Source organism: Budorcas taxicolor, chromosome 11 (assembly GCF_023091745.1).
Source record: "Budorcas taxicolor isolate Tak-1 chromosome 11, Takin1.1, whole genome shotgun sequence".
NCBI lineage: Eukaryota > Metazoa > Chordata > Mammalia > Artiodactyla > Bovidae > Budorcas > Budorcas taxicolor.
The window spans coordinates 49589182-49605640 of NC_068920.1; the positions used below are offsets into that span (position 1 = coordinate 49589182).

General features: G+C 42.6%; 1 protein-coding gene across 1 annotated transcript in view; it reads left to right on the plus strand.

Moving 5' to 3' along the window:
• The window catches only part of SLC26A8 (solute carrier family 26 member 8), a 73043-nt gene that overhangs the window by 40564 nt on the left and 16020 nt on the right, over nucleotides 1–16459 (plus strand). Inside the window, exons 6-9 of the mRNA XM_052649154.1 lie at nucleotides 1686–1768; nucleotides 6966–7113; nucleotides 8053–8166; nucleotides 13405–13482. Of these exons, the coding sequence (XP_052505114.1) occupies nucleotides 1686–1768; nucleotides 6966–7113; nucleotides 8053–8166; nucleotides 13405–13482 (423 nt within the window). The remainder of the gene's footprint in view (nucleotides 1–1685; nucleotides 1769–6965; nucleotides 7114–8052; nucleotides 8167–13404; nucleotides 13483–16459) is intronic.

Genomic DNA, 16459 nt, shown 5'->3' on the forward strand with positions numbered 1-16459 from the left:
ACTTTGTTGTGACCTGATTTATACTTGAAGGTTATTGAAGTCTGCAATACATTACTATGCTTCCTTGATGGCTCAGTGGTAAAGAATCTGCCTGCCAATGCAGGACACATAGGTTCAATCCCTGGGTGGGGAAGATCTCCTGGAGAAGGGAATGGCAGCCCACTCCAGTATTCTTGCATGGGAAATCCCGTGGACAGAGGAGCCTGGCGGGCTACAGTCCATGGGGTCGCAAAAGAGTCAGACACAACTTAGCGACTAAACAACAACATTATTTATACACGTGTCAAGTCAAGTGACAGGGAACATTTTCTGCTACATAGCAGGGATTTAAAATCGGAAAAAGACAAGACCTCCATGTTTCCCCTGGAAATGAAGGAAGTACAGGACAGAGGATGAGAGCTGCTGTGGTGTAGGTGGTGAAAAGCTCACAGCACCCCCTCAGAAACTGCTCAGATGTGCTGGAGGAAACCCAGCAATCTGTCCTTCAGATGGTAGTCTCAAATCTTAAGGGAAAATTTCAAGGCAATATTTGAGATCCAGGTTTAAAAAAAATAACAAAACCTGACAACTCAAGAGTTCCACAGATATGAGAAATTGTATATACTGTATATTCATAATTAATGTATATGTGTGTATTTGTATATGTATATATTCAAGCTGTATAGCAAACACCAAAAACAGCACCACTGGTAGTTGTCTTTGGGTGATTTATTTCTGTTTTTAAACTTTTCATATTTTCCCTATTTTCCTTTATGAGCAAGAGTAACCTTTATACTGGGAATAAGAGTTTCTTGGCCACTTGCCACACTTCTTGTCCCTTAGCTATATAAAGATCACAGAGCTTCTCTGTTGGTTCAGATCTTCCTTCCATTCTGATCTGTAGGCTTCCTAGGGGTCATCATCTGATCAGAGCATCACAGGTAAACCAACTGCTATCCTGGTCAGTATCTGGCTGAACTCTTAGAATAGATGCTGGGAAAAGATTTATGTGTTAGTAGGGGGAACAAGGTAAAGCAACTATATAATTATTATTTTAAAACTGGGGCATTGACTTCTTTTGTCTCTGCCTTAATTTGCTCTGGTGTGAGATCTTTATAAGGTGTAACAGCTTCTAGGTTGTCTGTTTTCATTCTAGATGAAATGGAAGGGACACTTGGCATTTCAGAAGGAAATGAACAGAAAGGAAAAAGCAAGCAAGTAATTGCTTTGCTAAAGCAATTTTTTTTTTGTATGTGCTATCAAATGCTGCCACCTTATCGACAATTATTAATGATTATCAATACATGTCAACAATCCCCCTAAGGACTTATGTATATTAAGACAGTGTACCTAGATTTTAGAACTTTTAAAATTGAAGCCTTGGTACAGCTATTACCTGAAAGCATGTTTATACTTGGTCCAGATGTTTAAAGTTGGTGAGGAAAGAGAAGTCCAGGCCATCCATTTGTTCCCGTTACTAATACTATGTCAAACGTGCAGTTGCTTTTCATTCTGGTTATGTTGGAGCCAAAAGAGTCAGGAAGGTCTTCTGCCTTTGTTGCTCCACTGAACTGGCCCTGCCTCTTTCTCCAGCCTCCATGCACAGGCACTGCCATATATTGCCCTGTCCTGCCAGAGACTATGGGCACCTCTGGTTTGCATAATATTTAGGTGATCACATGCCTTTTCTTTTTAAACTCCTACAGATTCTTGGCTTCGCTGCATTTTCAAACAAGGTAAACATGGCCACGGAAAACAGCCTGATGCTCATTGAGATGATACCTTATAGGTTGGTAATTCCAGTTTTCAAGACTACTTTCTCCTTCCTGTTACCTCCTCTTAGCCTCTGACCACATAGTCGGATTTGTATCATTGACCAAAATCAATAGCATGCCAGTTATTTCTCCCACAGAGACGGGTTTACTTGAGATCAGCAGAGAATTGCAGTTTGGGGTGTGCAAGCACGGCAAGTCACATGCAAGTCCTCCTACAGCAGGGGAAGAGGTTTTCATAGAGGGAAAAAGAAAACTGGGGAGGGGGGGTTGGCCAAGGTAAGCAGAGTCTATGGCTTTTCATTAGCTGAGTCCTTGGCCCGCAAGGAGTCTCTTCTTCCTGTTGGGCTCTGCAGTGGTCTCAGGGTGTGAGTGCTCCCCCTGCTGGTCTCCAACTCTACTTAATTAGTTTCTATGTATTAGAAAAAAAGATTTCTCAGGTAACAGTCTCTGCTGCTGCTGCTGCTGCTGCTAGGTCACTTCAGTCGTGTTCCACAGGCAAATTTGGGTCATGGACTCAAGTTCACTTTAGAACAGAGGTTCTAAGGGACAAGCCTGTGTTTCTTCTCTGGACAGCCTTTGACTCTCTTCCCATGGTTGAGCCAATCCCCTAACCCAAGTAAACTGGAAAACCAGGGAGACTCCTGTATTTTTCTCGCAGCACATCATGAACCTTCTCAACCTCCAAACCTGTCTGATTACCCTCAGGGATGGGACAAGACATAGCTCTGTTTTCCAAGCCTCTCTCCTGGGGTTCAGTGTTCAGCATCCCTTCTGTCTTCACCTACTTAGACTGACTCAGTGTCCTTGAGCTACATCACTTTATCACTTTCAGTGGAAAGCCTTCTCCAAGTAGTCTGGCATTACAGAGTTCTTAAGGACCTGAAATTAATTTACATTATGGTTCCTACCAGTGAGTATGGGGCCTCACTCTTGCTTCTGTTAGGGAATTATTTCTTTAACCTTGACCAGATGAATCATTTTAGCTAAGAAAGGCAACATAACAGTTTCTTGACTCATAAGAAGGTTTTTGAGGAGCATTGTTCACTTCCTCATGCTCTTCAACAGAGAATATAGCAACGAGTCAGTGATACCGCTTAACCTTCAGCATACAAAACAGATGCTACTTTGATGCAGCCAGATAATCTCATATACTACCACTTCTCAGTGAAATCTGGTGATGATTAAATACCTTTAAAATATTGTTCAGTTTTTTTAAAATTGTGAGCAGACAACCTAGGTACCAGGAAATGCTATGGAAAATAAGTCTCTGCCCTCTGCAGAAAAATGACAAGAGCAACAATGAGACATAATTATTTTGTTTCATTCGTTCCTTGTAGTATTACTACAAGATATTCTTTTTTGGCTGAGGAAACTAAGAGTTACCAAGTTTAAATTATTCATCTACTTCTCTGAAAGTAGCATCAGAGCTACTTTCTGAACCCATTTCTATTTAGTTCCAAAATCTAGTATAATAACCCCTCTACTATACTTAGTATTGCTGCTGTTATTAATGACTTCAAAACCACACAGTTAACCTCTGCTTATATTTTGTCATAAGATTCAAGTGTACAGATAGAGAAAAAACATTTCAGAAATTTAATTTTAGGTATTGCTTTAAACCTCTCTTTACTGCTTATCTCGGAGAAGGCGATGGCACCCGTCTCCAGTACTCTTGCCTGGAAAACCCTATGGACAGAGGAGCCTGGTAGGCTGCAGTCCATGGGGTTGCGAAGAGTCGGACACGACGAGCGACTTCACTTTCACTTTTCACTTTCATGCATTGGAGAAGGAAATGGCAACCCACTCCTGTGTTCTTGCCTGGAGAATCCCAGGGATGGGGGAGACTGGTTGGCTGCCGTCTATGCGGTCGCACAGAGTTGGAAACGACTGAAATGACTTAGCAGCAGCAGCAGCAGCATTGCTTGTCTATCCAAGGTTGCTAGAGATTAGGAAAATTGAATAATTTATGTTAGTTCCTCCCACATCCACATCCCTCTTTAAATGGCTAACAAAGAGCTGAATGTACAGAGAACACCAGGAGGGGAAAAGCAGTAGGTTTGTACTATTAATGTTATCATACTAAATATTTAAGGTTTACTGACACAAACTTGGGCAGTAAATTCATGAAAATTAAAATCTCTTGTGTATAATGAGACACTATCAACAGAGAAAAAAGACAACTCATAGAATAGGAGAAAATATTTGCAAATTATGTATGATAAGGAATTAATATCCAAAATACATAGAGAACTCCTAAAACACAATAGAAAACAGACAACCTGATTCAAAAAGTGGGGAAGGAATTTGAATACACATTTTTCCAAGGATAATATACAAATGGCCAGTGAGCACATAAGATGCTCAACATTACTAATCATTTGGGGAATGCAAATCAAAACTACTGTGAGATACCACCCCATACTCATTAGGATGGCTACTGTTTTAAAAAAGACAGAAAATAACAAATATTTGATGAGGATGTGGAGAAAATGGAACCCGTGTGCACTGTTAGTGGGAGTGTGAAATGTACAGCCACTGTGGAAATAGTATGCTGATTCCTCAAAAAATTAAAAATAGAATTGCCATCAGTTCAGTTCAGTCGCTCAGTCACGTCCAGCTCTTTGCGACCCCATGAATCGCAGCACGCCAGGCCTCCCTGTCCATCACCAACCCCCGGAGTTTACTTAAACTCATGTCCATCGAGTCGGTGATGCCATCCAGCCTTCTCACCCTCTGTCGTCCCCTTCTCCTCCTGCCCCCGATCCCTCCCAGCATCAGAGTCTTTTCCAATGAGTCAACTCTTCCCATGAGGTGGCCAAAGTACTGGAGTTTCAGCTTTAGCATCATTCCTTCCAAAGAACACCCATGGCTGATCTCCTTCAGAATGGACTGGTTGGATCTCCTTGCAGTCCAAGCGACTCTCAAGAGTCTTCTCCAACACCACAGTTCAAAAGCATCAATTCTTCAGCACTCAGCCTTCTTCACAGTCCAACTCTCACATCCATACATGACCACTGGAGAAACCATAGCACTAGATGGACCTTAGTCGGCAAAGTAATGTCTCTGCTTTTCAATATGCTATCTAGGTTGGTCATAACTTTCCTTCCAAGGAGTAAGCGTCTTTTAATTTCATGGCTGCAGTCACCATCTGAAGTGATTTTGGAGCCCCAAAACATAAAGTCTGACACTGTTTTTACTGTTTCCCCATCTATTTCCCATGAAGTGATGGGACCAGATGCCATGATCTTTGTTTTCTGAATGTTGAGCTTTAAGCCAACTTTTTCACTCTCTTCTTTCACTTTGATCAAGAGGCTTTTTAGTTCCTCTTCACTTTCTCCCATAAGGGTGGTATCATCTGCATATCTCAGGTTATTCATATTTCTCCCGGCAATCTTGATTCCAGCTTGTGCTTCATCCAGCCCAGCGTTTCTCATGATGTACTCTGCATAGAAGTTAAATAAGCAGGGTGACAACATACAGCCTTGACGTACTCCTTTTCTCATTTGGAACCAGTCGGTTGTTCCATGTCCAGTTCTAACTGTTGCTTCCTGACACAGAAATTCTACTTCTGGAAATGTACTTCCCCCAAATTATACTCCCCCCAAGAGCAGTATCTTGAAGAGATATTTTTGTACCTATATTCGTAATAGCGCTACTCACAATGGCTGAAATGTGGAAGAAACAATAAATGTCCATCAATGGATGAATGAATAAACAGAATGTGTTATATCCATCCAATAGAATATTATTGAACCTTGAAAAGGAAGGAAATTCTGGCATTAACTACAACATAGATGAACCTCAAGGGCATTATTCTAAGTGAAATAAGCCAATCACAAAAAGACAATTACTATTTGAGCCCACTTATCTGGGGTACTTAGTAGTCAAAATCATAAAGACAGAAAGTCAGGTGTTTTTTTGTCAGGCTGGAGGGAGGGGGGAAATGGAGAGTTATTGATTAATAAGTATAGAGTTTCAGTTTTACAAGATGAAAGAACTATGGGGTAGATGGTGGTAATGGTTGCATATTATGAATGTATTTAAAAACCGCTGAACTACACATTTAAAAGTGGGTAAAATGGTAAATTTCATGTTATGAGGATTTTACCCAGTTTTTAAAAAACTGGATAAGAACCAGAACAATTTTTATAAAGGACAATGACTAAAATTATAATTGGAAAGATTTGAGTCTGACTAGAAGGGAATACCTTGAGGTTGTAGCTCTAAACCATCTTAGATACGATATCTGCCTATTGCTAACCCACTGGTATGGTCTCAAATAGTGTAAATAAGCCATTTTTCATCAAGTTTTGTAGTTTTGCCTGCTCTATTTGTTGCCACTGGCACTTAGCAGAAACCTCAAACTAGAAGATAAGCACATCATGTTCTCCTAATGGCCTTTGTAACTGGGCTTGATTTGCTGGCAGTTTTGGCAAGCTGCTGCCTCAGTGTCTTTTCTTATCTCTTAATTTTTTGAAAAAAGGTCAGGCCTGGGACTTCCCTGGTGGTCCACTGGTTAAGAATCCTCCTGCCAGCCTGGATGGGAGGGCAGTTTGGGGGAGAAGTGCATGAGTACTCATTCATGTCCAATTCTGCGAATCCATGGACTATAGCCCACCAGGCCTCTCTGTCCATGGGATTTCCCAGACAAGAATACTGGGGTGGGCTGCCATTTCCTACTCCAGGGGATCTTCCCAACCCAGAAACCCAACCCAAATCTCTTGCTTGGCAGGCAGATTCTTTACCATTGAGCCACCAGGGAAGGCCTTAATTGGCTATACCTCAATATAAAATTAAAAGTTAAAAAAAAAAAATCCACCTGCCAATGCAGGGGATACCGTTTCGATCCCGGGTCCAGGAAGACCCCACATGTGGCAGCCCGACTGTGCCCATGGGCCACAACTACCAAACCAGTGCTCTAGAGCCGGAGCGCCGCAGCTACTAAAGCTCCTACACCTAAAGCCTGAGTTCTGCAACAAGGGAAGCCACCCGGTGAGAAGCCCATGCACCACGCTAGAGAGTAGCTCCTGCTTGCTGCCACTAGAGAAAGCCCACATGCAGCAATGAGAGCCTAGAGCAGCCAAAAATAAATAAATGTTTAAAAGGTGTCAGGCCTTTTGATATGGATGATGAAGGTATGATGAGAATAGAGGGGGGAGGTGCCCATAATGACTCCTGCTACCTAGGAATAATTCCACCATTTTATTCCAGCTTCCTGTTTCCTGTAACGCCAGATATGAGCAATCTTACTGAAGTTCTTGCAGAATCGTTCTCCTTAGCTTTAGTGAGCTCGTTTTTGCTCATATTTCTGGGCAAGAAGATCGCCAGTTTCCATAACTATGATGTCAATTCCAACCAGGTGAGAGGACAAGCCTTTCTATTACTTTCTTGGACCCTTTGATCTTTGTTCTCTAACCTGAGCCTTCTGCTAAAATGAAGACTAACCAGAGAGTCACTTGGACCACTATTTGAGCTACAATTAAATAAGGGAGAAGTGTGACATCCTTAACTCTGAAGCTACCTGAATTAATATGCATGTTGTTACTCTAGAATAGATATGGGGTAGGGAGGCATATGTTGTTAAGTCGGCAGGGTTCCTCTCCTCTCCTTTTAGCTTCCTTTCCACCAAGTCCTTAGAAGTCAACCACATACCAAGGCACAACAAGAAATGCAGTGGAATGTCAAAACTAGGCTAATAGCATAATTCAGTTGGTTTCCCAGAAATAGTCATTGTCACTTTTTAAAAAGAGTCTCCAACCATTCTGAGTTTGGCCCGTTCCCTAGAAATCAAAAAGGAAACATGGGGACTTCTCTGGCGGTTCAGTGGTTAGGACTTGGTGCTTTCACTGCTGTGGCCCAAGGTTCAATCCCTGGTCAGGGAACGAAGATCACACAAGCCCCTTGGCGTGGGCTGGTGCCTCGTGGTTAGGATCCCAGGCTTTCACTCCAAGGCCCAGGTTCCATTGGTGTCCCGCTTTGACTTTAGGATAGTATAAAAGGAAGCAAGAAAATAGTACTTTGTGTCTCTCTGTCATCCTAGTGAGCATGTGAAAGAGAATAATGAGGCAAAAGTCTCGTTTTCTCACTTTGAGGGCTTTCCTTGTGATCTTCAGCTAAAGTGAAGAAATCAGATTTGCCATCCTTCAGTTCTTTCCAGTAATCTTTCAGTGTTATTTGAAGTGATATAAACAACCGTATCTTCATATACAAGAAATAACAGTGTAACTTTAGTGCAAACTCAAGTCAGCCTTCTTTGTCGACAAACAGCGGGCCTAAAGCATTTGCCATTTCTTTACAGGATTTAATAGCCATTGGCCTTTGCAATGTCGTCAGTTCATTTTTCAGATCTTACGTGTTTACTGGTGCTGTTGCCAGGACCATTATTCAGGATAAAACTGGAGGAAGACAACAGGTGTGTGCAATAGAATTTGATCTCTAAGATAGAGATAATTATATCTGTTTATATGTATATTCACAGAAGGGGATTATATATTAGTTTAACCTTACTGCCGTTTTACAGTTATGCTTGTTGGGAGAGATTTGTATTATGCTTGCTGGATCTCATGCTTGGCTTAATTTTTGCTTAGCTTTTGTCTTAAAAGCTATCTGTCAATGAGGAATTTGAAGATCATTTTCTGTAAAAATATTATTGTTAAAGGCTTCTATATATTAGCCCATAAGAAGCTACTTTCCATGTAGCAAAGCTAAAAGATAATATTTCAGGTAAACCAACTATCACCTATTAACATTTTTTTTCTATGGGGAGATATATTCTCAGTCCTAGTCTGTGAAAGTAATAAGATAACTCTCGCCTTCTTGATAGCAGGACTAGAAACTTTTCTAACTCCTCAAAGGATATGGCAGGAGGCTCTGGTCTTTGTCTAGGTGAGCTTATGGAATTTACGTTCATTCTACCTTTGTGTAAGAGAAAATTGTCTAGGTCAGATCCTCTTCAGGTATCCTGAATTAGTAAACTAAATATACAGGGATATGGAAGGGAAGAGGGAAAGAAGAATGGTGGCAAAGTTTTAAAGGCAAGCTCTCTGTCCAGGTTTCTGGGATGAGATTTTCTAAGTCCAATATTCATGCATTTTAGACTGACCAGATAAAAGTTACAGTTTACAACATGAGAGGTATCCCATCTCAGTTACGTAGCATGAGTAAGTGTCAAAGAACTATCAGAATTGAACCTGGAATAAGCCCATGGACTGAGTCAGGGTTCAGGAGGCAGAGAAGCAGAAGCCAAAGACAAGCTGGGGCCACAGCAGCACAGCGGGGGGCGGGGGCCGTCACTGTGGTCAGAAAGGAAAGTGTCAGGGGCTTCCCTAGTGGTCCAGTGGCTGAGACTTTGCCTTCCAATGCAGGGGGTGTGGGATCAGTCTCTGGCTGGGAAGCTAAAATCCCACACATATCTTGGGGCCAAAAAACCAAAACATAATGCCGAAGCAATATTGTAACAAATTCAATAAAGACTTTTAAAATGGACCACATTAAAAAAAGATCTTTAAGTGTCAGAAGAATGGACACAAAACTCGAATGGGTAAAGAGAGTGTCACAGCTTATGGGTGAAATATCAGGTGAAAGCTAATAAAAGAAGACTGGCCAGTGGTGAGAGCACGGGCCTAGAGTGTATAATTTTATGTGGACTGAGTTTTGTTGTCAGAGAGTTTCTACCGAACACACTGGCCTTTAAGGGGTAGCTCTTCTGCACTACTGTCTGATCAGAGAAGGAAGATGAGTTTCATTAAAAAACAATGATGTTCTATGCAAGTGAAGTCAAAATAAGAGGATTTTATGATAAGAAGAAATGGAAATAGCTTTTCCAAACATCAGTTCCCTTTAACCTGTGACCACACGCTTTGTTTATTTAGTATACAAGCATAACAAATTTGGGGAGAAAAGATGTACATGGTGGGAAAAAAACCACAGTGCAAGTAAAATTAAGTGCAGAATAAATACAATAAATGTTAAAGTGCCATAAATACTTCTGGAAGGAGAACGATGGAGGAAGTGGGGCTTTTCTGGATCCGCATAAGAGGTTTAGAATATGTGTAGATGGAGGGAAGGAAGACGGGCTTCAGTTCAGCTTTGGCGTTGCCTTTAGCCTGTTGGGCAAAGTGACTCTTGTCCTGTTTTCTGCTGTGGCTTCATTCTCCCCTGCCAAAGACATCTCTCTCTGTGGCGCAGTGGCCCTTCACAGGGAAGCATGTCCCTCAGGATGCTGGTAAGCTCTTCCCCAAGACCCCGACTTGCCCAGGGCAAATCGCCAGTTCAAGCAGAGAACGCCCCTGGCCCCTGACCCTCCACATTTGAGCTTCCCCACCTCCAATCCGAGTTTCTGATCTGGACTCACTCAGCCTTCTTCATCCCCTAGCAGGGGTTCTTCTCTCTCCCCTTCTTCTCTTGGGACTTTTTAATTAAGTCTGCCTGAGAGCACCCTCATTTTTTCAAAGCTCCCCAGGACTGCAGGAAAGAGAAGCTCAAGGGCTGGCTCTATTTGACATGACCGGCCACCAAGAGCCACTTACATGTGCGTGTATGTATGTCTGACATACATAAACACTGTGTAAAAGGCGTCTGGATTTCACTTTAATTTCTCCCTGTCTAGAAACTTGTCTTCACTGGTTGCAGCAAAACCTATCAGCCCTTCCAGCCCTGGCCTGAACCTTAAGTGATGGCAGGCCCGCCGAACTGCCCTCCCTCTTCTAGCTGATCCAGTTCTGATCCTGTTGTTTCCCTGTTCTCTATGACTGTGCTCCTTTCCTTGTTCCCTGCTTTCCAAAGATGAGCCTTCTCGCCTTGTCCCCAAGCTCCCAGAACTGCTTTACGCTATTCCTTGTTGTTTTTTTTAAGTTGGAGCTTTGCAATGTTGCGTTAGTTTCTGCTGTACTGTCATGAGTCTGTTTAATGTTTACACATAACCCCTCCCTTTTGGATCGTCCCCAACCCCCTCCCCAACCCCAGGTCATCACAAAGCACGGAGCCAAGCTCCCTGTGCTACAGAGCAGCTCCCCACTAACTATTTTTCATCCAGTATGTATGTAGCATGTGTCAGTCCTACTCTCCCAGTTCGTCCCACCCTCCTCTTCCAGGTCTGTGTCCATGTACGTGTCCATTCTCTACGTCTGTGTCTTTATTCCTGCCCTGCAAATAGGCTCATCTGTACCATTTTTCTAGATCCCACATGTATGCATATGCATTTATGCATTTGTTTTTCTCTTTCTGACTTACTTCATTCCCAGAACTGCTTTTAAAAATGAGTTGTTATTTTTAAAAAAGAAAAGAAAGAAATCATCACAAAAGGAAATGAGTGGCATTCTCTTTAGAGAAAACAAATGGGGCTGTGGAGAGAGCCTGGATTTTGGAGTCAGTTGGTCAGGTGGATGGAAACCTGACCCGGTAGTTCCTAGATGTGTGACCTTGGGAAGTTACCTTCACTTTCTGGGGCTCTAGTCCTCATTGATAAGATGGAGGTAAGGATAACCTTTCAGTTGTGAGAATTAGACTGGATGACAGCAGAGCTTCTACCCCAGGTCCCTAGTGTGCTGGTTGGGGTATGGTAATGTTCTGTCCACTGCTGGTGGAGCAGTTGTTGTCTGAGGCTCTTCATGTCACTTGTGGCTGTGCTTTATGAGAACTCGCATTGCGTTGAGTCTCCGGGAAGAAGGTAGGGTCAGTCCTGGTTCAAGAAAGCCTGAAAAAGTGATGGAAAATCAGAGCGGAAAAGCAAAACATGCGTGAGATGTCAAGTTGTATTAATACATGCTTGCTGCCTCTAGGCCCCGTTCATGTGCTGAGTCTGGGATTCTGAGACTCACCGTGCATCCTCCTAAGGCACAATGCCACCAAGGATGGCCCTCTGACCCCAAAGCCCACTCCTCTCGTGTGCAGCCAATGAAAGTGAAAGTGAAAGTCACTCATCGTGTCTGACTCTTTGTGACCCCGTGGACTATGCAGTCCATGGAATTCTCCAGGCCAGAATACTGGAGTGGGTAGCCTTTCCCTTCTCCAGAGGATCTTCCCAACCCAGGATTGAACCCAGGTCTCCTGCATTGCAGGCGGGTTCTTTACTAGCTGAGCTATCAGGGAAGCAGCCTTGGGGGACAGACAATTATTGGCAGGCCTGGCTGAGCAGCCAGATTTATGGGATTTCCGTGTTTGGTCTATCGTCATTTTAAACTAGGTTTTATACAGCTAATTTTGGTGTCTGTATGTCTTTGTTCCCCTAAAAGTAATCCAGAGAACTCTGGAGGAAAAGAGTAATAGGAAGGAGAAGTCCTGATATGGTTTCCTGTGCTAAGCAAAGCAGTTTCTTCTATAGTGTGAGATCACCTGAAGCTAGACCCTAAAATTTAGTGTGGCAACAGGCTGAGATATACACTGGCTGGAGAAGCTTATGGCTTCAGTTACCTTTTTCAGTTCCACAGTGTATAAAATGTTTGCCACAAGAACTTCCTGAGTTTCAGTTACAGTGATCCATTTTCCTGAATCCTTCTGCCTACATTCTTCTCTCAGGGTTCAACTTTCCCACATTGGGTTGGTCCCATAGCTGTGAACCAGTCGGGGTGGGAAAAAAAGGAAGCAGAACATTGATTTCATTGCAATTATTTTCAGTGACATGTTTCTATGGCAAATAGCAGTGAGCAGTGAGAGAGAACCCAGTAAGAAGTCTTTTTCACACCTAATAAAAAAGAGGAAAAAAATTAGACAATCATTGCCGCATGGTCACTTAATGGTTTAGATTTAAAGTTGCTTGTTTGTGCTAGTATGTGCTGTTGTTTTGATTTGTGGCTACAGTTTTATCCCCCCCTCCACCCTTATCACCATGGGAAATTACACTGCTTTGTATGATTTTTTTCTGTTTAAGTAGGGACTTAACCAATGGAAGTTTATCAACAGAGGATATAATGAGTTCAAGATTATGTCCAGGGAGCCTTAAGGTTATAAAAGGGAACTATGTTTTTTTAGCTTTCTACCTGTGTCTGACAATATGAATCACTGCTTCCCAAGTAGTACGAACCCAGAGGAGTCAACCCAGCTGGAACAGGATCCAGAGCTGCTATCAACAGCCCTGACTCATGTTCATTAAACTTTCTTTTTCTTTTTTTTTTAATGGCATTGAGGCAGAGAGAAGCAAAAGTAGGAAAATCAAAAGTGAATATCATGGTATTAAGATGAAGCACCACTGAAGCTGTTAGATAGGAAGCTATCCAAACCCCAAAAGAGCGAAGTGGAACAGTTGGGATTTTAGGGCTTTCAGTGATGGGTCTACCAGGGCTTTTTAAAACTATTCAAAGAAGGTTGAAGTTTGGAGGAAATGAAGGCCAGATTTTAGGAGACTTCAGATTCACAGCACAAAGCAATGGCAAAATAGATTCAGATATCCAAACCCATCTGGAACTTTTCAGGAAACCTTGATACATGCAGTCAATGAGTATTTATTGAGTACCTGGTGTGTGTTGAGGATTGTGACAAGAACTGACAGTGTCAGCTTACCAAAAATGCACTGATGTTAGCTGGTCATACATACGCAGCCCCTTCTAAGAAAGAAACAAAAATGACATGCTTGTCACCAAGCAGAAGGCCTCAGTTGCAGACGGGGACCAGTCCATTCCTGATGATCTCTCTCCAACTGGCTCTGTCTCCTCAGTTTGCATCTCTGGTAGGCGCAGGCATCATGCTGCTCCTGATGATGAAGATGGCACACTTTTTCTACAAACTGCCAAACGTAAGTGGACCTGATCAGATGCCTGAGTCAGATCACGTCTTGGTGGGGGCATCTCTGAGGGGAACTGCATTCTGCTCATCTCCAGTGGTTGCCCCAGGCTATTTCTGGTTCCTTTCCTTTAAAATAACTGCCTCTACCATACAGGATTTCCCTGGTGGCTCAGACGGTAAAGAATCCACCTGCAATGCAGGAGACCTAGGTTTGATCTGTGGGTTAGGAAGATCCCTGTGGGAGGGCATGGCAACCCACTCCAGTATTCTTTTTTTTTTTTTTAATTGAAGGATAATTGCTTTACAGATTTTTGTTGTTTTCTGTCAAACCTCAACACTCCAATATTCTTGCCTGGAGAATCCCCATGGACAGGATCACAAAGAGTTGGACACAACTGAGTGACTAAGCACCTCACAGGACTAGGAGTTAAACACGATAATATGTATAATGTAGAGAGAACAGTTTTGAGCTAATCATAAGCGCTCAAGAAACAATTGTGATTCTTCTCATCCTCATTAATCTTTTTTTAAAAATTGCTTTAGCTATAAAGTAAGCTTTTAGAAGTAAGGATTCAGTTAAATATGACCAAAATAGACTTCAGATGCCAGAACGCCCATTACCAACACAGGCTTGGAAACTCATTGTGCATTCATGCCATCTGTTTTCCTAAACAGTTTCCAGAAGTCCTTGTTCTGCATTCATGTGAACTCAATCTCCCTACCGCTCCCATCCTGCCTTTTGGTCAGTTCACAACACTAAAAGTTGAGTTTTAATTCTGTATTCAGCTAGAATGCCTCTATGTACTTACATGCCATTTCTTCCCTTTGTGTGAAAAGAATGATGACTTTACATTTAGAGATGCCAGTTGCATTAATTACTGACTATAATCAATTTGTTCTAAGTTACAGTATAGGTCAATGCCCAGTGTCCGTGATTTCTTTTTAAATTTCCTCCAGGTTCCCTTTAGTCATTTTTAGATAGTACTAAGATGGGGAGGTAGGGCTTCCCTGGTAGCTCAGTGGTAAAGAATCTGCCTGCAATGCAGGAGACCTGGGTTCAATCCCTGGCTTGGGAAGATCCCCTGAAGGAAGGGCATGGCAACCCACTCCAGTACTCTTGCCTGGAGAATAACAGGGACAGAGGAACCTGGCGGGCTACAGTCCATAGGGTCACACAGAGCTGGACATGACTGAAGCGACTAAACAGCAGCAGCAAGGGAGGAGATTTTATTCCTGGTCCAGGAACTTGGTTACCCACTGATGTAGCAGTCCCTAAGCTGGAGTGGTTGTAAATATTATACCCATCCTTTTGAACATGTTTGGGACTTCCCTGGTGGTTCAGTGATAAAGAATTCGCCTGCCAAGCAGGAGACGCAGGTTCAATCCCTGGGTCAGGAAGATGCCCTGGAGAAGGAAATGACAAACCACCCCAGCCCAGTATTCTTGCCTGAGAAATCCCATGGACAGAGGAGCCTGGCAAGCTACAGTCCATGGGGTTACAAAACAGTTGGACACGACTTAGCAACTAAACAACATTTCCACCTGGTGACTATCACATTTCAGTAGAACAGGACCATCTTAAGCCTGTTGCTGCCTTTGGTTCTTGTGATTCAGGGATCTTGGAAACCAGCCATGGATTATATGCATGGTGGGTGGGATTAAGCTTGTGTTTATCACACAAGCTGTCTTTTGATTCCCAGCAGAAGTCATCTCCAGAATGGAGCTTATGCAGCATCTTTGGAGCTATAACTCTTGGGAGTCTATTTTTGGTGGGCCACTCAATTTACTTTGGACAGTGGTATTTTTCCTTTATAGCCTGAAGAATCAGAATTTTAAAAAAAAAATCTCAAACAAAAATCTGTCCGAATTCACTGCAGGGTAGTGATAAAAGTAAGGCTTCCCAGATGGTTCAGTGGTAAAGAATCTTCCTGCCAAGGCAGCAGATGCAGGAGATATGGGATCGATCCCTGGGTTGGGAAGATCCCCTGGAGAAGGAGATTGCAACCCACTCCAGTATTCTTGCCTCAAAAATCCCATGGACAGAGGTGGGTTACAGTCCACCTTACAGAGGTAGGTTACAGTGGGGTTCCAAAGAGTCACACATGCATGCATGCACAGTGATAAAAGCAGGTAAGCCCCTCCTTACAATAAATATGTTGGGGATAGAACAGCCCCTGCCTTTGGCCAACCATGTTCTAGCACGTTATTTTTACATCATCTAGTTAGGATGTTGCTGGGTGAGAAAATGCGAACACAATCTGATCAGTGGAATAACTGAATTTCTATAACCGTGGCTCTCTCTGAGGATTAAACTATGAATGATTCCTTCCTGATTTTATTGGAGTATAACTGCTTTACAACGTTCTGTTAGTTTCTGCAGTACAGCATCGTGAATCAGCCATATGTATACATATGTCCCCTCCCTGTTGAGCTTCCCCTCCCATTCCACCCCTCTAGGAAGCACCTATCCTTCCTTCTGTGAATGACTATGGGTAGTTTGTTGCAAAATTCTTGGGAGAGTAATTGGTAGAGCATCCTGGCAAGGATCTCAACTAGTGAGCAAGGGAACCAATATACATTTTTTTTAATGTAATACAAATAGTGTATTCAATATTGTTCCAATTTTGTGTGGAAAAAAAAATACATAGGCTATACCAAAATGTTATCTCTTGTATGATGGGAAATATATATAAATTCAATTCTTCTTTGCACATGAGCATGTTTTATCTTAAATATTCTGAAAGGTAAAATTTTTATTGTATATTTCATGAAAAAGATTTGTTTCCCTGTCATACTCTGTGTGTGTGGTCAGTCTTTCAGCCCTGTCCAACTCTTTGTGACCCCGTGAACTGTAGCCTACCAGGCTCCTCTGTCCATGGAATTCCCCAGGCAAGAACACTGCAACAGTTGCCATTTCCTGCTCTAGGGAATCTTCCCCACCCAGGTATCAGACTCACGTCTCCAGTGTCTCCTGCATTGGCAGGTGG